We start from the raw sequence: 22,855 nt of genomic DNA on the forward strand, positions 1-22,855 counted from the left end.
TGCATTAAAACAAGCTGCAGCTTGGAGTATCAGTTCTCCGTCTTGTTCTCCCTGTCCTTGGCTTCAGAGCTCATACTTCTTCCCAACTCTGAAGCCTCCATCCTGGGTTGTAGGGGAGGTTTTAGCCACTGTGGCTGGCCTGCATTTACCCTGCCTTGTGGAGAACTGACAGAGACCGAACAAAATAAAAAGCCAATGGGTGAATTTTTTTTTTCCACACAACTGACCCATCAATATGTTCAAGACAAAAGTGGGGGACCAATGGACTGAAACATTTATTTTTTTAAAAACATTTTAAAAACTGAGATATAATTAGCATGTAACCTTTATCATTTCTTAAAAAAGGTTCTCTCTACAAAAGAAAAGGGGATGATATCCCATGGATAGACATCTAGGGACAAAGGAAGAGGAGAGACAGAATGAGAAATCAAGGGATATTCAGGTGGGACCCTCCTCTGAGGCTTTAGCTGTGAGGCCATGGCCCTTTGATGACATAGAGATGATGCAGCTAGATCACAGGCAAAATGCAAGACTTGCCTCCCTGCAGCTCTATACAGTTTTGAGACTCTCTGATAAAACAATACTTAAAATACAAGTGGGACCCAGTGTGTATTTGCTGGCACAAAGCCAACAAGTGTATCTGGTGCAAGTGCAAGGGGATTCCCCTCTTCTCTGGTCATCACTGGTTTGGGGACCTTATTATGTACTCACACACATCTAGGATGAAAAATCCAGAGATAAGGCCTCACCGGGGAAAGCAGTAAGGTCTATACCCCAGAGAATAGCTGGAACCTGATAGGGTAGAAGAAGGAAGAGATCTTCATTCATACATACATTTTTTTTTCATACATTTCTATATATGAGTTGTTTCATAAAATTATACAAGTCCTCTGATTTTCACTTGTTTTCAGCATTCTTTATTTCACCTTGCCACCAGAATGAAGAGCAGTGGAAAAACATGCACTTGGGAGTTAAGACCTAGGTTCATGGTTCTTAGCCCCATAGATTTGGACTCTTCAGAGTCTGAAGAGGAAAACCAGGTATTAGTGAATTTCTTTGGGACTTACTATTGTCCAAGCATTTATCATGGAATTTAACTTTCTGTGAAATTTTTGAACGTTTGTTTCTCTGCAGAAATCTACTGATGGGAGTGGTTCATGTTGTTCAAATTAGTGGCATTCTTATGCTAACATGTGACTTTCTGGGGAGCAGGGAAAGCTAAGATGTGGTAAAAGATAAACTAAGGCACGTTAAAATTTTCAAGAGGGTTATCTGTGCATACATCCATTTAAACTCGGGCAGCACCAAACTGACGATGATTAGGAACATTCCACCAATGGAAGCTTAGAGGGATGTTTTTATAGAAAAGACAAGGACAACAAGGGAAACAAGCAAGGACATTATTTGATTTGCTATAGATTACGTGGTTGCCTTGTTTGGCCATTTGTGATTGACTGTTCTTAAATTCCTCAGATTTGAGCTCATTGACTCTGGCTCAGGTTTGGTTTGCATGCATAGGTAACCAAGACATTAGAGTTACCCAGGTCTAATAGTGCCTCATTTAATCACTTTAAGTCTTCCCAGGTGGTGCTAGTGGTAAAGAACCTGCCTGCCAATGCAGGAGACATAAAAGATGAGGGTTTGATCCCTGGGTCAGGAAGATCTATCCTCTGGAGGAGGAAATGGCAACCCACTCCTGTATTCTTCCCTGAAGAATCCCATGGACAGAAGCGCCTGGAGGGCTACAGTTCATAGAGTCACACAGAGTTGGACATGACTGAAGTGACTTAGCACTGCAAAATCACTTTAACAGATGTATTCATTGCAAGTTTGAAAATAGAATGGGGGTGAATCTTTGGTTGGGTGCATTGTGTGGCTTTCAAGTAAACTTAATTTCAGCCCTGTCCTAGTCCATTTTATAACCTTTGGGGGCAAGATATGAAACTCCCCTCTCACTGATCTCAGAGAGAGTTAAGTATCAGGGAAGAGGACAAGAGAGTGAGGAATGGGATTTTCCTCTAACCCAGGGCCTGGGTTGATTTGAGTATTTTCTGTTAAGCCCAGTGGTTGAGAGGGCACTAAGAAGGGGCAAGTAGGGCTCTAAGGAGCAGGGAAGAGGAACTCTCAGCAGCTCCTACACTAGGAAAGCTTCCCTTCATGATCCTCTGAGACCACAATCTCCATTGTCCTCTCCAAGCAAAGGAACCCTCAAGTGATTGGCTAGATTATGGAACATAGTCTCTGGGTTCTAACTGGTCAGATTCACTAATAGGTGAGGTTACTCTGCTACACAAGGTTATTGGCTTGGAGGCCTCTTCAGGTTTTTCCTACCATGGGACTGGATGGACAAGCTGAGGCAGGGCATGTCACTGCATAAACTGGACCATCCTGCTTTTCTCTTTACTTTCTTCCTCTTACCAGCATGTTGCATCTTGCAGCAAGAACCTTTGACTCAGTGGCCAACAGGTGTTAAGATCTGAATTAAGAGACAATCAACAATTCCTCTTTGAGCCTTGTGTTTGAGTTCCATCCCAACTTCATTAGAGACCTAGTACGAAGGTTTATGTCACCAGCCAATAAAATTTATGTCACCAACTAATAAAATAGTGCCTTAATTTTTGACTTTTTTTTTTTTTTTTTGCTGAATATCTCCCTCAGGAATCTCATAAATAACAGTCATTTCTGATGGTACTGGATTTGTAAATTTGGGAGAATCTTAGCTATAAGAATGACCTATTATCCTGGTTTGCCTGTGTCTGAGGAGTTTCCTGGGATGCAGCACTTCTAGTACTAAAACCAAGAAAGTTTCTGACAAGCTAAGATGCATTGATCACTCTAGGTGAAATTCCATCTTTTTTTCCCCAAACTTTATTAGACCTTTACTTCAGGAGAGCAAGATGTAAAGGAAGGAAAAGTGCTTATCAAATAGTCAATTATCAACTAGGAGGCTATGCATAATAAGAACACAAAATATTTTATGTTATCTAATATATAATTCTTTTATATATGTTACAACATGAAAAATAAAAAGCACAAAAATTTGAACATAAATGTTTAGCTCTAACACATCAACATTTGTTTGTTTGGTTTCTTTTTTTTGTTGTTTTGGTCTCAAGCAAGATTTCCTCGAATTTTATAGAAAGTTTTCCTCACTCTCTTGAGTCACAGCTGTGGATTACAGCTGTGAAATGCCGTCTTAATGCCATTAAATCCAACCTGTAAATTTAATTCCTACAGGCTGTGAAAACTTAGATATATTACCAACCCTCTCTGAGCCTTAAGCACTTCACATATAGGTTTTCTATAAATATATTAAACTAAATTAAATTTCCCAGCATATTTCCTGGTTCATGTATGCCTGCATGCCAAGTTGTTTCAGTCATGTCCGACTCTTTGCAACCCTATGGACTGTAACCAACCAGGCTCCTCTGTCCATGGGATTCTCCAGGCAAGAATACTGGAATGTGTTGCCAGGCCCTCCTCCAGGGGATCTTCTCAACCCAGAGACTGAACCTGCATCTCTTACATCTCCTGCATTGGCAGGATGGTTCTTTACCACTAGCACCACCTGGGAAGCTTTTCCTGGTTCATGAATATGTGTGTGAAAGTTGCTCAGCCATGTGGACTCTTTGCCACCCCGTAGACTATAGACTGCCTGGCTCCTCTGTCCATGGAATTCTCCAGGCAAGAATACTGGAGTGGGTAGCCGTTCCCTTCCCCAGGAGATCTTCCCAACCCAGGGTTCAAACCCAGGTCTCCCACATTGCAGGCAGATTCTTTTCAGTCTGAGCCACCAGGGAAGCCAGGTTCATATTAGATATCAAATTAATATGTGTTCCTATTTCATTTTCTTATTTTTCTTGGCACAACACAATATAGGAGGAATTGAAATACTTTTCTGAATTGAAGAATTGGAAATGATTCCTAAGTCCACTTTTCAGTTTAATGAAAAGAAATTTTCCTAATGTTAAATAGTATCAGGATTAGACAATGGAATAGTGAATGCATTCCATTACTGGAACAAACCAGGCACCACATATTCAAGTGACTGTGGAGGCCATGCAGGGAACATAAAAATGAGTGAAATAGGTTGAATGGGACTGTGGCAAACAGGCACCCCTCAGCCCAGATTGTGGCCACATGAGAAGGAGAATCCAGTGTGATAGATCCTACCAGTTTTTTCTAGAGAAACTATGTGTTTGACTTTCTTTACGTGAAACATACCTTTTTTCATATGTTGACATCAAGTTTAGGATTTTCTGAAACAGTGTGTTAGCCAATCAAAACACTCCGTAAGCCAACTCTGACTGAGTTGCTTCATTGAGTAAGAGAGTGAAACTGGATGTTGTAATAAGACAACCAAAGAAAGTTAATTCTGTCCAGATGGAATAATCATCATTATTAAAAGTAGCCAAAGCAATTAAATGATGACAGAAAAGAAAAAAAAAAAAGTTACGAAATTGTCAAGTTTTTAATTTGGATATCTTGTAAATCTAACAACTCAAGGCTCACTCTCTGGGTTTGCAAAATTGTAAAGGTTGAACCTGCTAGCAAAGCTTGGTAAAATGCTTGCAAGCATTATCTGACAGATTTCAAAACAGTTTGAATATTAGTCATCACAGATATGTCTGCCAAAAAGGGTAGTGTAAAACATCTGCAGCCCACATAAATACCCCCTGCTGAGTTAAACTCAGGAAATCGGCTTCAAAAGTTGCAAGAGGCAAAGAAGCTGAAATGGCAGAATTTTCTACTAAGTGGTTGATAGATTTTCTCTGTGAGTAAAACTGTTGGGAAGGAACCAGTGAACTTTCAATATATCCTGTGTTTGACCTTTGGCTTTTGGTGACAAGATATTCTGAAGCTCTACTTGGACTTATCCAACTCAGTGAATCACTTGCACGGTATAAACTGAATACTAATTCTGTTGAGTCAGGGGATGTTAGATGACTATTAAACCCCTGAGTTACAATAATTTTATGAAATGATGAAAAATCTCACTTAACTGCATTTAATTGTACCATAGAACCAATAAGACAAACATATCATCACAATTATTAAGAAAACAGCAGAGCCTAGAGTCTTGAACTTTTTCAAAAAGCATAAAATTTTAATTCAAACAGAACTAACCTGCCAAATGCAAGATGATCTGAAGAATCATCACCGTCTGTGTCCTGGAATTCTGGAATCTTCAGTATTGGTGGCAGACTGTTCCTCAGTGAGCCACATTGTTTTGCCATAAGACAGAGGAGGTTTGTGATCTGTGGCAGATTCTGTGAGTCCTGAATGTCTGGATCAGGAATTTTATAAAGAGAAATCCACTAATGTGGCATTACTGGGAATGGCTGCACGGTTTCTTCCTTCAAAGATATGTTTCTTTTCTTTTTTTGACTCAATACATAAAAACAGCACAGCTGTATAGAGGAGGACAGAATTCTTTTTGTCTTATGTTTTCATTTATTCTTGTTAAAAGAAAAACAACTCAGAGTTTAAATACTGTTCTTGTGACTACCAGTTATATAAAACCAAACAGAGAGAGAGAGTCATATACAAAATTATTTTCTTCTTCTCAATTAAAAAGAAAAAAATCCTTGTGAAATCATTTTCAATCAGTCCCCATCACATTGCTAGCTTTAGTTGGAAAGGAAAAATCTTGCATGTGAATGAGGTTATGATTCAGGAATTGGTTTTTTGAACTTAGAAAATGTTGTTGATGTAAGATGATCTGTTTTATTATTAATCTACAATTCACCAGTTATGCAGCTTAAGAAGACTTGCTAAATGATAAGATCATGATTCAAGATCTCAGAACGACTGCTAGCAGGTTTGTCCAATATGAAAGTTAATTTCACGGAATGAATCATTTAAAGACAGTAAGAGTCGATGATGAAACCACTCTCTGGAGTTTGAAAAGAGACGGGGCTGCTTTAAGAGAGAAACAGGAAGTTGTAACTAGAAGCCTTCTGAATACTAAGCCAAGGCAGAATGCTCATGAAGTAGCAATTTAAGTGGCAGTGTTTATCCTGAAATCCTCAGGCAGCCAGACCGTCTTAGGCAAATCTTGATAAAATAGTCCTTGTCCAGGTTTTTATCTAAGGAATCCTGAGAAGATTGAAGAATGGAGAGAAAGCAAAGGTTCATGTCAGAGAAGGATGAGTATCAGTTTCAACATCAGGGAGCGGTGGAGCTGCTTGTCTTTAATTTTTTGCTCATCCTTACCATTTTAACAATCTGGCTATTTAAAAATCATCGATTTCGCTTCTTGCATGAAACCGGGGGAGCGATGGTGTACGGTGAGTGCAAAAATTGTAGGATTGATGTGAGACTTGTTGCTTGGGCGTAATTAGAGACGAGCTCAGATGGCAAAGTACCAACACTGGAGAAAATGTGCTGATTGAAATGTCATTAACTTGATGAAAGGTGCTGCAGCATAATGAATGCTCATCTCTTTCCAGATAAGCTGCTGAAATTTGCCTTGTCACAAAAGTAAATGCCACAGTCATGTTCTCACGAGGCACATAATGCGAGTCTGTTGACAGATGTGGGTCCATTGTCATGTGGGAAGTCAAACCGGGCTAGTTGTTTGTTTTTGTAATGATAGATATTGGGAAGTGATGGTTCTGCAGTCACAAAGAGCAAGCAGCCTTCTCACTCTGGAGGGGCTGATGAGCTTATAAAGTTCAAGAAATAACAGCACTTAGACATGTATTGAGAAAAATCTTACAGCACCAAGTTTCAAGAAGAAAACTTGCAGAAATGTACGTATTCCTCCCCTCCTATTGAAGCAATTTTGTTCAAATCTACTTAAATTATATGAGTGTGTTTTATTTTCTTATAATACCAAGAGTTTCTTTATGCAGTGCTCTTCATTTCTTAGCCTGATTTCATACTTTCTAATTAACAATTATTAGTATTACTTACTAAGTATCTTCTTTTTTGGAAGCACGGACAAGGTGTGGAAAAACATTTAACCTTTAAGCTCCTGAGGTATTGCTCTTTCTGTGCAATTTACCATATCATTCCTTTCAGAAAGTTTATTAAAATGTGACAGAGATTATCCAGTCTGTATTCTCATCTTTTAAAGTAAAGTGTAAGACACTGGTAGTTTTAAAACTGATTTGGTTTATGAAATAGTTTTCTGTACCACTCTTATCTCTGCCTGATAATGGATAGGAAATTTGAACACAATGGAAATGGCTGAGATATTGTTATAATTCATAAAAGAATATACTTTTATATTTCACTTCCCTTATTTTGGAAGTTCTGAAGCCTTTTACACTCCTGAGTTTCAGGGAACAGGATCAGTGCACATTTTATATGCTAACCATGTGATGGCCTGATAATAACAATATACAGTCATGATTTGAGACCATGAGAAACCGTATGCCTTAACTGGATCCAACTGTGAGATATTTGAGCTAAGTAGTTTTAGGCTAAGCAGAGTAATTTCTTTCAGGAGACTGATGTGCTGGTCCATTCAGAGAACAGTTAAGTTCTTTCCATCGAGGGTCTTAAAGCACACACAAACTCTCATTTGAGGAGAAAAAACTCACAATCAGGTTTAAGAGAAATAGTCAAAGAAAGTGATACCACCAGATATAAAGCCCTGGGTGCCAGTCACTGCCCTCCTCCATCATCACTGGACCAGGCTTTCTCCTGACTTGTCTAATAAATAATCAATGAGGATGTGGGATGTAACCTGAGAAGTTAGAAACAGTGTAATTCCTAGCATTAAATTATAGGGCAATTTATAGTTTAGAAAAACAGCACAGGTTTTAAAATAACAAACCTTTATTAGAGGGAAGGATTTCTTCACAGTCCTGAATTTGATTGACCATGACTCATTTACCAGTTAAAGTTTATCTATGATGGAGATACTGTTTTGTAAAAGTTTTGATTAAATTTGGTGACCTATTAAAATTCAACATACTTTGTACTCACAACACATAAATGTAACTTTTACTTTGGAACATGAAAATTCCCAGGTTAACTTTAATACTTAAACAACTCCATGAAGTACTTTTAAGTTATGGTTAAAGTCAGAAAATATTAGCACATTTACTGCGTAGCACAGGAAGCTATGTTCAATATCTTTTAAAATGCTATCCTGGAAAAGAATTGAAAAAAAGAGTATATATACAAATCACTTTGCTGTATACCTGAAACTACCAATATTTCAAATTGGATGTAGTTTAATAAAAAGAATAATTAGCACATTGAACATTAGCTGAGATAGTATTTCTCTTAATTGCTATTCCTAAGGCAGTTTAAGCTTAAGGTTTGTGTGGGATTAAGTTGAGCTGTCTGATTTCTGTCCTTCTTTTATAAATTTTTTTATGCAAAAGTTATTGAAAGCAAGTTCTGAAACAGTGCAATGTATAAGGATTATAAAAATTATGGAGACATGCACATATATGTATAACTATCCCATTACTAGAAATTTTAGTATCCTTGAGTTATCTTGAACTGTATAAATCAATGAAAAGGCTTTTATTTTAGTGTTGCTTAATTTTTTTGTTGTTGACATAGAATTATAATTGTTGGAATTTAAGGAGATCTTAGAGGTTATTTTCTCTAGCTGCCTCATTATATAGAGGAAGAAGCTAAATCTCAAAGAAGTGAACTTCCCCCAAACTGAATAGCCCCTCATAACAGCATCCTTGTGCTTTTATTTACTCAAAAGAGCTTTCACTGATATCCCTAAAAACAGTCCATATGGATAGCATTGGTGATATCTCAGTGTTATTTTTCAGTGATGATATAAATGTTATATGTAAAATAATTCATATGCAGTTTCTCTCAATGATGTAATAAAATCATTTGAATCTACAACAGAGAAACAAGATGGGACATTCTGACAAACTTTTTTAAATGGTAAGGGGAAAGGAGATACCAAGTGAATGAATCTCCAAGTAGCTACAAATGAATTTGAACTTCATTTATTGGAAAGAAGTCAGAGATTATAAGTTCAGTATCTTCATCTCATAGATTAGGAAATGAAGACTTAGAGATGTGAAAGTCATGAAACTAGCCCATACACCTGTAGTTGTAACCAACCTATGACTTGGTCACATACTCATGTAACTGAGCTAATAGGCCTCTATCTCTTTTAAGAGATGCTGAAGATGATTTAACATAAATTCTTTCAATGATTGTCCTAGAGAGAGGATGTATCTGTGAGATCCAGATGCATCCTCATATTGTTTATGCTTTCAACATTAGTCAGAGAGATTCTACTTTCCAGGAAGTCCAAAAGAATGAAATTTCAGAGTAAGACCATATAAGCCCTTCATCGTCAGAGGATGGAGACCATGGTTCTTGCTAGAGTCCTGTCAGAGGCATGGTGATAATCAATGTGGGAGAAAAGAAACAAAACTATGGTTGAAATCAACTGTGAACTTTTTTTTTTTTGGCTCTTCAGGGTCTTGGGGCTCTTGTTGCATGCAGACTTTCTCTAGTTGCTGCAAGCAGGGGCCGCTCTAGTACGAGGGCTTCTCATTGTGGTGGCTTCTCTTGTTGCAGAGCACAGACTCTAGAGTGTATGAATTTCAGTAGTTGTGGCACAGAGGGTTAGTTGTCCCACAGCATATGGGATCTGCCTGGACCAGGGATCGAATCTGTGTCCCTTGCATTGGCAGGCAGGCTCTTCACTACTGGACCACCTGAGAAGTCCCCACATTGAACTTTTAAAGGTTTTTTTTTTGGTCTTAGATAAACACTTGAGAGTAAACTTGACTTTAGTTATCTCCATCTTTCAGACAGATACACTTTTAATGAAACACCTAAGATTGCTTGGTCCTGTATCTGATGCTTGTCAATGAATTTGACCAGTAGTTCCCCTGCTGGACTGAGTACTGTTCTTACTCTCATCAACTATCTGTATAATGTGCCATTTTCCTCTGTGTCGAGAATCATACATATTTTCTAAGGCATGGGATTTCCTGTAATACTTTAGCCCAGCCAGAATTTTACCTTTCTGCTGTCATTCCAGTGATATGTGTCTGTTATCTTTTAGAAAACACAATAGATGTTGATTCATTTTATCTGTATATTGTTGTTGTTCAGTTTCTCAGTTGTGTCTGACTCTTTGTAACCCCATGGACTGCAGCACGCCAAGCTTGTGTATCCTTCACTATCTCCTGGAGTTTGCTAAAAGTCAAGTCCACTGAGTCGGTGATGCCATCCAACCATCTCATCCACTGTCGTCCCCTTCTCCTGCCCTCAGTCTTCCCAAGCATCAGGAAATGAGTCACCTCTTGGCATCAGGTGGCCAAAGTGTTGGAGTTTCAACTACAGCATCAGTCCTTCCAATGAATATTCAGGACTGATCTCCTTTAGGGTGGACTGGTTGGATCTCCTTGCAGTCCAAGGGACTCTCAAGAGTTTTCTCCAACACCACAGTTCAAAAGCATCAATTCTTCGGTACTCAGCTTTCTTTATAGTCCAACTCTCACATCCATACATGACCACTGGAAAAACCATAGCCTTGACTAGATGGACTTTGTTGGCAAAGTAATGTCTCTGCTTTTTAATATGCTGTCCAGGTTGGTTATAACTTTTCTTCCAAGGAGTAAGCATCTTCTAATTTCATGGCTGCAGTCACCATCTGCAGTGATTTTGGAGCCCAAAAAACCAAAGTCTGCCACTGTTGCCACTGTTTCCCCATCTATTTCCCATGAAGTGATGGGACCGGATGCCATGATCTTAGTTTTCTGAATGTTGAGCTTTAAGCAAACTTTTTCACTCTCCTCTTTCACTTTCATCAAGAGGTTCTTTAGTTCTTCACTTTCTGCCATAAGGGTGGTGTCATCTGCATATCTGAGGTCATTGATATTTCTCCCGGAATCTTGATTCCAGCTTGTGCTTCATCCAGCCCAGCATTTCTCATGATTTATTCTGCATATAAGTTAAATAAGCATGGTGACAATATACAGCCTTGGTGTACTCCTTTTCCTGTGTGGAACCAGTCTGTTGTTCTATGTCTGGTTCTAACTGTTCAAGGGTCCTAGGATGCTTTTAAAAATTAGTGGTAACATTTTAACAATATTTTTGCTTCACTGATAACAATGGTTGGTAATTATGTTTCATGATATTCTATAATTCTCATTATTTCAAAATTGAAGGATTAAAATCCATAACTGGTTTAAAGTATAAGCCATGATGATATTTGTTTAAATTGGACTAAAAGCTTAGAAGACTATTAATGGTCAAATATTGATTGGCAGCAGATGGTGCACTTAGCGCTGCTCACTTAGGGCCCTGTATCCCCTGCTCATTGTTCGTAAAAGAAAAATTGCTTCTTGTTCTCTGATAGCATTAATGGTTCCATTATACATCACTGGCAGCTCCCTTACTTCATAGGACATTCCTAATTTCATGCATTTGAGTGGTGGGATCTGAACTTAGCAAAAAAATAGTTTAAACCTCTTAGAATTCTGCCTTTGATTTCATGGCCTTACAATATAAGAAACAGTTTCTAAATGCATATGGAAATCTTGTTCATTGTTTAGTGGGCTGAAGGGAAAAATTAAGCCACAAAATTTAGATTTTTGAATTCATTAAAGTATATTAAACTATTGAGCTTCTCAGGTGGCTCAGTGGTAAAGAACCCACCCAAGAAACAAGGGACACAGGGCCACCCATCCCTGAGTTGGGAAGATCCCCTGGAGAGGGAAATGGCAGCCCACTCCAGTATTCTTGCCTGGAGAATCCCATGGACAGAAGGGCTTGGCGGGCTACATTCCATGGGCTTGCAAAGAGTCGGACATGACCGAGTGACTAAACAACAGCAACATATTAAACTACTGATCTATGTTCCTCTAAAAAGGTATTTAGCAGTTTAATAGGTCCCATTGAGTTCACTCGACATCCTGTTTTTCAAGATTTAAAGAAAATATAGTTCATAGTCAATCACTAAGATTTTAAAAACTATCTTTCTTCAGAAATCACAAGGCATTCATTTTACCCTGGCACTGCTTGGAGGTTCCTCAGGATAAGACTGGGTCGTTGGACATGGTGTGGCTGTCCCCTACTGATCTATTTTACTCTGCTCCGGTCCAGCCTTGCCTCCTTGACCTCCAGGCCCGTAAGAGATGTTGACTGCCACTTCATACCCTTCTCCGTGCCTGGAAGCCCTGTCTGAGGCTTTCTCCTTATTCAAATATGGCATGCTTTATGGAGAAGGCATTAGATGCTCTCTTGTGGATTTGAGTTTTTAAATCCTTATGATTTTCCTTCTTTCTTTTTTTTTTTTCAGTAGCTAAATGCATTAGTTTGGGCAAGTGACTTAATTTCTAGCCTTACTTTTCCCATCTATAAAATGAGGAAGAAGTGAAATAGATTATCACAAACCTTCCTTTCAGCTGCAAAAGTCCTTCAAGATTCAGGGCAAGGCTGACTTTTGCCATCAGGCATCTCAGTTACTCCAACTCAAACCAACACCTTTCTTCCCAGAACCAGCCTATAGTGACATCCAGGTCCTTCTCCCAGACAGAATTTTAGTTAGTGTTATATTGCCGTTCTTAGTTCTTCCAATCCCTCTCTGATTTCGTATTGCGTGCTCGGTAAATCCTGTTGAATTCCTGTTAGAAAGTTAAAGAGAGAAAGTTATCCTGTCAGAACAGTGAGGGCTGGCTGTGGATTTGGGGTTCTGCGGATGCATGTCCTATGAAAGTCAGAGTGGCTCTGGTTTAATCAGAAGGGGTCTGCAGGAAAGGAAATTATGGTTAAGAGCCTAAGGAAGTAAACTTGCTTTCTCCTTTGGTTTAAAAAAAAAGAAAAAAGGTTGGTTTTAAGGACGCCAGAGATCAGGGCAAGGTTTTCCATGTTGTAAAGTGTTAGCCAGAGAAAGTTTGAAAAAGTGAAAAAAATCAAATGAAAATTGCTCTATGTAGGTTTCTGAAAGTTGATTTTAAGAAAATAACCTCCTATGTATTCTGGATGCTGTGCCCCTGAGTCAGCAGGGTGCTACAGAGGAAGCCCTGAGAGCAAACGACTGTGTTGCCTCAAAGGATCTTGTCTCAGATTCTAAAGGCTAATAAGTGAGCACATCAAGAAAATGAATTTCTGAATTAAACTGTTTATGAAGATATTATATGTAGTCAAAATTGAATTAAAATTATATGGTCAGGCAAGTGGGGATATGAAGAACAAACATTTGTTAGGGTCTATTATAAAATTATGAGGTACCATTACACGCCAGTCAGGATGGCTGCTATCCAAAAGTCTACAAGCAATAAATGCTGGAGAGCGTGTGGAGAAAAGGGAACCCTCTTACACTGTTGGTGGGAATGCAAACTAGTACAGCCGCTATGGAAAACAGTGTGGAGATTTCTTAAAAAATTGAAAGTAGAACTGCCATATGACCCAGCAATCCCACTTCTGGGCATACACACTGAGGAAACCAGATCTGAAAGAGACACGTGTACCCCAATGTTCATCGCAGCACTGTTTATAATAGCCAGGACATGGAAGCAACCTAGATGCCCATCAGCAGATGAATGGATAAGGAAGCTGTGGTACATATACACCATGGAATATTACTCAGCCGTTAAAAAGAATTCATTTGAACCAGTTCTAATGAGATGGATGAAACTGGAGCTCATTATACAGAGTGAAGTAAGCCAGAAAGATAAAGAACATTACAGCATACTAACACATATATATGGAATTTAGAAAGATGGTAATGATAACCCTATATGCAAAACAGAAAAAGAGATACAGAAGTACAGAACAGACTTTTGAACTCTGTGGCAGAAGGTGAGGGTGGGATGTTTCGAAAGAACAGCATGTATATTATCTATGGTGAAACAGATCACCAGCCCAGGTGGGATGCATGAAACAAGTGCTCCGGCCTGGTGCACTGGGAAGACCCAGAGGAATCTGGTGGAGAGGGAGGTGGGAGGGGGGATTGGGATGGGGAATAAGTGTAAATCTATGGCTGATTCATATCAATGTATGACAAAACCCACTGAAATGTTGTGAAGTAATTAGCCTCCAACTAATAAAAAATAAAAAATAAAATAAAAAATAAAATAAAATAAAATTAGTCAGTTCAGTCACTCAGTCATGTCTGACTCTTTGCGACCCCATGAACCACAGCACGCCAGGCCTCCCTGTCCATCACCAACTCCTGGAGTTCACCCGAACCCATGTCCATTGAGTTGGTGATGCCATTCAACCATCTCATCCTCTGTCATCCCCTTCTCCTCCTGCCCTCAATCTTTCCCAGCATCAGGGTCTTTTCAAATGAGTCAGCTCTTTGCATGAGGTGGCCAAAGTACTGGAGTTTCAGCTTTAGCATCAGTCCTTCCAATTAACACCCAGGACTGATCTTTAGGATGGGCTGGTTGGATCTCCTTGCAGTCCAAGGAGCATCAATTCTTCGGCACTCAGCTTTCTTAATAGTCCAACTCTCACATCCATACATGACCACTGGAAAAACCATAGCCTTGACTAGACAGACCGTTGTTGACAAAGTAATATCTCTGCTTTTTAATATGCTATCTAGGTTGGTCATAACTTTCCTTCCAAGGAGTAAGCATCTTTTAATTTCATGACTGCAATCACCATCTGCAGTGATTTTGGAGCCCAGAAAAATAAAGTCAGCCATTGTTTCCACTATTTCCCAATCTATTTGCCATGAAGTAATGGGACCAGATGCCATGATCTTAGTTTTCTGAAATTGAGCTTTAAGCCAACTTTTTCACTCTCCTCTTTCACTTTCATCAAGAGGCTCTTTAGTTCTTCTTTGCTTTCTGCCATGAGGGTGGTGCCATCTGCATATCTGAGGTTATTGATATTTTTCCCGGCAATCTTGATTCCAGCTTGTATTTCCTCCAGCCCAGCATTTATCATGATGTGCACTGCATACAAGTTAAATAAGCAGGGTGACAATATACAGCCTTGACGTACTCTTTTTGCTATTTGGAACCAGCCTGTTGTTCCGTGTCCAGTTCTAGCTGTTTCTTCCTGATCTGCATACAGGTTTCTCAAGAGGCAGGTCAGGTGGTCTGGTATTCCCATCTCTTTCAGAATTTTCCACAGTTTATTGTGATCCACACAGTCAAAGGCTTTGTCATAGTCAATAAAGCAGAAATAGATGTTTTTCCTGGAACTCTCTTGCTTTATTGATAAATAACATATAGTAAAAAACAATAGAACAAATGACAATAATAGCTACCACAAATGGCATTTGCAGTGTGAACTATGCTCTCATAAGTACTTATACATATATTAACTCATTTAACCCTCACAATCACCATTTTTTAGATGGTGAAACTGAGGCACCCAAAATTAAATAACTTGCCTAATGTCTCACATCTACTAGATGCCACAGCTGGGACTCAAGCCTTGGTAGTTTGGCTCCATGAGGCCACAGGGTATCACAAACATGGGTGCATTTGTGCGTATGTATGTATGTGTGTTACAGGGAGAGATATTATCTTTGTTTTTAAGTTACAGATGCTGAAACCAACATTCAGAGACATACTGTGATTTGCTGGGTTATCAGGGCTGAACTTCAAACCCAGGACCATAAAACCCATGTTCTTTTTCCTGTATCTCACATTTAGTCCTAGGAGGGTTGCTGTTATTCAGTTAAATGTCTGCTCTGTGCCAAGTGATAGTAGCTTAGAAAATTTATAGAAGTAAGACAGAAATGAGAGATCTAACTTTATACTAACCCTCATTGCTAATCATCACTGTATCCATGCAGAATAGGCCTGAGGACCTTCAGTTTGTATGTTATGAAACAGAAAGTCAAAAAATTCACAACTATGGCCAAGGTTTTCCACAATAATTGGCAAGAACACCATTTTTGGAAGCTAGTGCTCTCAAATTCTGGCCATAGTTGACTACTTATCGAAGTCTTCTGCTGATATTTAACTCTCCCATGAAGTCAGGAGTGGGGAGAATTAGGGGAAGGAAGGTATTAAGTTTTCTTTTTTACCTTGAGGCCTCAGAAACAGTATACTGTCCATAGCAAAAAGCCCAGGATGGGAAACGGATAATAAATCACTTCAGTCATGTCCGACTCTTTGTCACCCTGTGGACTGTAGCCCACCAGGCTCCTCTGTCTGTGGGATTTTCCAGACAAGAATACTGGAGTGGGTTGCCATGCCCTCCTTCAGGGGATCAGTCCAGGGATTTAACCCATGTCTCTTAACTTCTCCTGCATTGGTAGTTGGGTTCTTTACCACAAGCATGGGAAAGACAGTGGGAGCAACATTATGAAAGCGAATCTATGCCAAGTTGCTGGGTTGCAATGTCCCAGGGAGAGTGATAAGGCTGACCAAGAAGTACCTGCCCCAGCATGAGGGTAGATGGTGTTGCAGGTAGGTGGTCCATAGTTATTCTGGCTTTAAATGCCTGTGGTTGTTGGAATGGGTGGGGAAGGTCCTCCAAATGTCTTATTTATGTGGAGTGTGCAAAGTAGGCTTTCATAATATGTTAAGTTAATTGAATTAAATTTTTGGAAGAGACTGAAGATAAAATTGATTGTACCTCTGGACTCGCCAAGCTTGATGAAACCAATGTGCATGAACCTGAGGTGGCATGGATATTGATAGAGTTCTATGATTGTGATGTCACTCATACTGGTAGAAACTGTTGTCTTACAGGACAGTGCTTGATACAGTAGGGTCCCAGGACCAGCAACATCAGCATTATCTGAAAACTCATTAGAAATGCTTATATATGGGCTCCAGCCCAGACTTATTGGGTCAAAAATTTGGGGTAGAATCCAGGAAAGCAATTTTTCAACAGATCTTCTAGAGGGTTCTGATGCGCCAAAGTATAAATACTTCATGTAGCTCCTAGTTTTGTCTCTTTAGTTTTCTTTTATATTTTTTTATTTCTCACTTCATTACCCTATTGTGATAAGAAAGGGAGTTTGGGCGACAATCTCCATGTATAGGAGAGTCCCTTCCTCTTTCACTATCTATAATACTTTGTGAAATTTCCACTTGTGGTCTGAGAAAAAAAAAGAGACTGTTTTGTGTAAACATTATAAAGTAAGAAATTATTTTGTTTTAGTCAGTATGTATCTAGTTTGATATCTCTTATTCTCTTATTTCTTCTGTAAACTTGCTAAGCTGACTTCATGGAAGCATGTTAGCTCTGTATAAGCTGGTGTCTGAGATAGTTTCTGGAGAAAAGTTACCTATAATTCTATGGGAGGAATCCAGAGTGCTATGAAATGTGTGTGTTATGTGTTTGTGTGCTTGAGTGTGTGTGTTTGTGTATGTTGTGTGCATGAGTGTGTGCATGTGTGTGTTTGATATACACCAAGGAAGGAAGTGCGTATTGGACAGCCTACCGTGGTAGAAGATCTCACGGTTGGGGCTCTGTCATTTTCCATGTGACTCTAACCTGTGAGGAGATAGAACTTTGAATGGATGAGGCATCCCAAGGTGGAACAGCTTCATGGGGACTACTTTCCCACCTCAGGATATCATGGGATACTGTTGCTGGCAGATGCCCCAGACAGACCTGTTCTGAAATCCTATGGGATGCTTTTCCTCAGCAAAACAAGTTGATAATGAGCCAGCACAAAGCAATAAATTATGTCCCTTTTAGCAACACCCACACTTTCTTTTAGTCCTTTGAATTTAGGAGGTTGGTGGGAGGGCAGAGAGAGAACAAAAGCCCTAAATAACAGAAGGCATTGTGTATTTTTACTTTTGGTCTTATCCCTGACTAATCTTAGTGTAAAATTAAACTGCTAAAGGAAAAATGTTAGGGAATGCATTTAGCATTTGAAACTCAAACCCACATCATCTCTCTAAGTCAGTGTTCTGACAAAGACTTTGATAAGACGGTTCAGTTCAGTTCAGTCGCTCAGTCGTGTCTGACTCTTTGCGACCCCAAGAATCGCAGCACGCCAGGGCCTCCCTGTCCGTCACAGATGGTAGAGGTGGATAAATACCAAATAAACAGTTAAAAATTGTGGAGATGCCGTGTAATGTCTAATATTTGTGAATAGTATCTTACAGTTAAATGGTATCTACTGATTTTACTGCCTTAGAATGTTGATCACATCCTTTCCTTCTTCATCTCCACATTTGGATCCCTAGTTTATACATATTTGTTTTAATCTGAGTGACTGAAATAACATCTTACATTCCCTGCCTGAAAGAGTCTCCTGCTGTAAAAAAAAAAGTCTTAAGATTGGTAAAGAACACTCTTCCTTGGGCTTTATTTTATTCCTGTCATCTTGAAATTCCTCTACTCAAATTCCTTTGCTAAATTCTTTTTCACATAAATATATACTAATTCTGATGTTAACTTCCTCTGCAGTTGCCCACTGTATCTCAATTCTCTTTTCTCTCTTTGGATAATTGTCTCCAAATGCTCTTTCCTCTGCTCCAAAACAGAGCAAATCTGCCTCCCCCAAAGGGGCTTAGCCTGCCCTTCCTCAGGATCTTCTTGGCAACCATCTCTCCTTCTTGACTAATCTCTGTTTCCCAGTTGTGCTGGGGCCCTTGGTTTCAGGTGCCTTAGTGGGCCACCCCAAATGCTCCAGGGTCCTGATTAGGACCCTGCTCATTGATTTCCATGGGCTTCTCCCTAAAAAAGTCCACACCCTCTTCTCTACCTGGCAAACCCTATGCATCCTTAAGAACCTTCTCTGTAAGGCCTTCCTTAACACTTTCATGGGGCAGAGTTAGGGTTCCTGGGGACTTTTATGTTCACTTAAAAATTATGTCTGTTAGCATGTATTCAGCTGTATAGTCACAGAAATCCTGACTCAAACATGTTTAAGCAGTGTGGTCATTTATTATTTCACATAGCTGAAGTCTAGAGAAGAGTAATCTTCAGGGCTGGTTGACTCAGCAGCCTGCTATTGTTTTCAAGGACCCAGGTTCTTTACTTTACTCTGCTATTCCTAGTGCTGACTTTGATGTCAGAGTGAGGGTGAGGTGGACATGGCAGTTTCTACTGTCCTAACCAAGCCCGATAATAGTCTGAGAAAGAAGACAACTCATTTCTCTTCTGCCTCTCTCTTAGGATGACAAAACTTTTCTAGGAAGCCTCCTAGCAAGCTTCCCTTCACATATTACTGACTGGAATAGAGTCATATGCCTTCTAGTACCAGTGGCTCAGATGGACAAGTATCCATTGCGATGCACGTGATCTCCAGGTTCAATCCCTGGGTTAGGAAGCTCCCCTAGAGAAGGAAATAGCTACCCACCCCAGTATTCTTGCCTGGAGAATCCCATAGGCAGAGGTGCCTGGGGGGGATCATCCATGGAATCGCAAAGAGTCAGACATGACTGAGCTACTAACACAGTTTCCATGGTGGCTCAGCAGTAAAGAATCTGCCTGCAGCGCAGGAGATGTAGGTCTGATCCCTGGGTTGAAAAGATCCCCCAGATGAGGAAATGGCAACCCACTCCAGTATTCTTGCTGGGTGAATGCCACAGCCAGAGGAATCTGGCAGGCTACAATCCATAGAATCACAAAGAGTTGGACACAACTGAGCAACTGAACACATATTGAATGGAAACACCGATGGAACTGAGAGAGAGGTCAGCTCACCCTGAGCATGTGTGGGGAGGAATGGTCAGCTTAACAAATCAGGGTTTTATTGAGATAAAAGGGAGATGGATATGAGTTGTCAGTCAACAATATCTGATACACTTATCAAGCTGAAATATCATATTATACACCTTAAGGATTCATCTTTTTTTTGTAGGGGACAATACTTCATTTATCTAGATTATTCTTAGAAGCCACTCAGTGCATAGAATGAAAGAAATATAAAACTCGATTCTTCTTCAGCCTTCATGTATTAACTGCATTTTCTTTACGTTCCTAAATTCTCTCCAATGTCTTATGGCATTTAAATATACCTGTGTAGTCCATGGAATATTACTCAGCCGTCAAAAAGAATTCATTTGAATCAGTTCTAATGAGATGGATGAAACTGGAGCCCCTTATACAGAGTGAAGTAAGCCAGAAAGATAAAGAACATTACAGCATACTAACACATATATATGGAATTTAGAAAGATGGTAACAATAACCCTATATGCAAAACAGAAAAAGAGACACAGAAATACAGAACAGACTTTTGAACTCTGTGGGAGAAGGTGAGGGTGGGATGTTTCAAAAGAACAACATGTATACTATCTATGGTGAAACAGATCACCAGCCCAGGTGGGATGCATGAGACAAGTGCTCCGGCCTGGTGCACTGGGAAGACCCAGAGGAATCTGGTGGAGAGGGAGGTGGGAGGGGGGATCGGGATGGGGAATAAGTGTAGATCTATGGCTGATTCATGTCAATGTATGACAAAACCCACTGAAATGTTGTGAAGTGATTAGCCTCCAACTAATAAAAAAATTAAAATAAATAAATAAATAAATATACCTGTGTAGTGATCTGATTATCAGATGCATGTGTATAGTTGGGCTTGTTGCTTTGTGTGACTACAGAGAAGCACCACCCCTACAGAACAAGAATCTGAAGGGAGCCTGTGGTGTGTGCCATGTGGGTGGCAGTGTGTGACAGTGTGTGAACATAGCCATTGGTCTGAGCATAGCCAAAGGAGTTTCAACACGTGGTGTTTTCAAAACCATTCTGTAATCCATTTCATTATATATATATATATATATATATAACCATTATATGTCAAAGTAAATCCCCATCCATATTTCTCTTAGGAAACACCCTTTAAGAGGAAATTTCAGCATCATGTAGAATGACTGTCAGTAAGATGCAGGAGGACTGGTTATGAAATGCAGGCTTTATATATAAGAAGACACTTAGGAAACACCTGTTGTACCTTCTTCTTACCAGAAATTAGGATCACAGGACTGGGCAGAAGATAGGATTAAAATATTTTAATACTGTATGATCAGGGCCATATTTTGTTCAATTTTATAACTCCTATAAGTCCTAGAGCAGTACCTGTCTTGTCTATAGCACGAAAGCAGAAGGAGGGAAGAAGGGAGTGGGGTTTTCTCATATTTTCAATGTGAAGAGTGGAGAGTCAGTTCAGAGAGATGAAGCTCACATTTCTAAATACTTCTCATTTTGAGTGCTCGTGAGGCTCTTTTTTTCTCCTTCCCTCCTTTCTTCTTCCACAAACATCACCATGTCCACTGTATGTCAGGCATCTGCTATGAGAATTATACCACAAGCAAGCTCTGTAAGGACGGGAACATCACAGCATTTGGTGTGATGCTCCTCACATGTGACATTTTAAAATGCTGGTCCCTGACTGACTACATAAACTCAGAGGATCCTTTTCTTCTTGAATCCAAGGGAGTTTGTGAACTTGGAGAAAGTTGGGTTGTAACTGCCTAAAGTGTTTGGCATTTCGAGAGGAAAAAAAAGAGATGAGAAATAGCACAGCTTCTGCCCTGAACTGTCTCCTTGTCTAGTGGTGACAAAGCCAAAGTCTGCATAGCAATGCTGAACAATATATGTCTTTATATAAAATTGGGCCCAAGAGTGTGTGATTCAAACTGTAAGTATTCAAAGATTAGGAAACTTATTACAGGCCACATCAGATCCCAGGTCTCCCCGCTGGGACTTGGGATGTTCTTTGCACGACTGTGAGTACTTTAGGGATGAGGACTGTTGTCCAGCTCTGACGTGGGGGTTTGTATGCTGCTGGAGCGAGGCCAGGACTCACTTGAGGACAGGTTCCCACCTCTGTCACTCCAGTCACCCTGAAGCTCAGACTTGTAGACCCAGGGGATACATTTGGACTAGAGTTTCTGCTTGAAGAAGGTAATGCCACCAGCCTGCCAGGTGACAGAGCTCAGCAAAGAGTCATACTTGTGAGGATAAACCTGGGACCAGGGCTGTGTGCACATGTGTTGGTGATATGGCTTTGCTGGGAGAGGCTGCCTTCTTTTCTCCCTGGGCAGGTAGGGTCAGCTTCATGACTTACCAAAGAGAGTGCTGGTTTGTTATTTATAAGTCATGGTAGATAGTCTCCTCTTTCCTTCTTCTGCATACAAGTGGCTGATACTTTCTTTATCCTGTATCTTTGTGGGGGTGTAAAAACGATCCCCGTTCATTAGCATTTTCTTCTTATTAGCAATCCTTCTTTATCTGTCACCTACTCTCTTATAATACTGGGGAGGAGTGCGTTCACTCAAGACGCCACATTTGTGTCAGCATACAACTAAAGCGGTGAGTGGCTGTCAAAAGCATTGTGAAGCTCTGTGAGTAGGTAGTCTGGCCTCCGACATTAAGGATTTTTTAGTTGCTGCTACTGCACACAGATGGGTGGATGTGTTTGTTAACCAAATTCATAGTGAAACTGCAGCTCCCCCACTGATTCTTATCCTAGGCTAAGATGACTCCTCTCAACCCTTGGGGTGGAGGAGAAGGAGGGCCAGGGTCTTTTGTTTAGTGTGTTAATTTAAGTCTTCCAAGAAGCAGATGCTGGAAAGAGATTAGTTGTACAAAAGATTTATTAGAGGAAATTCCTTTGAGGAAAAATGGGGAGGGAGACTGAGGATGCTGGGCCTTGGTGCAGCCCCATCCATCTCCTGTGGAGAGAGGGAAGGACAGGAGGCTGGGGAGGAAAAGGTTTAAGCTTCAGTGCAGTTTTAAAAAAGGTTTGACAAGGCTCTTACAGAGTCTTTGAGCCCTGGTGGCCCTCCAGAGGCCTGCTCAGTGCCCCTGATGAGATGGGTCGTTGGCTGATTTCTTAAGTTCCTCCAGTGAGCCTCTTCTCAAAGGCTGGACCCTGTGATGGCACAGAGCGCCGGGCACGGCCATTTAGGTTTTGATTCACTGTATGAATTTAACCACAGAAACCCAGGTACTGAGCACTTGTTATTATGACAAATACTTGTTTTCCCTGCTTAGGAAAGAATGATGGACACTTCATGTTT

The 22,855-nt window shown here is 40.1% G+C and overlaps 1 protein-coding gene across 1 annotated transcript in view; it reads left to right on the top strand.

Annotated features, from left to right (window-relative positions):
* The first annotated feature begins 5,937 nt into the window (after positions 1–5,937).
* Positions 5,938–22,855, top strand: part of SLC9A9 (solute carrier family 9 member A9) — a 647,359-nt gene continuing 630,441 nt past the window's right edge. Inside the window, exon 1 of the mRNA XM_043474178.1 lies at positions 5,938–6,290. Within this exon, the coding sequence (XP_043330113.1) occupies positions 6,116–6,290 (175 nt within the window). The 5' untranslated portion in view covers positions 5,938–6,115. The remainder of the gene's footprint in view (positions 6,291–22,855) is intronic.

The sequence above is a fragment of the Cervus canadensis genome, chromosome 7 (assembly GCF_019320065.1).
Source record: "Cervus canadensis isolate Bull #8, Minnesota chromosome 7, ASM1932006v1, whole genome shotgun sequence".
Classification (NCBI taxonomy): Eukaryota; Metazoa; Chordata; class Mammalia; order Artiodactyla; family Cervidae; genus Cervus; species Cervus canadensis.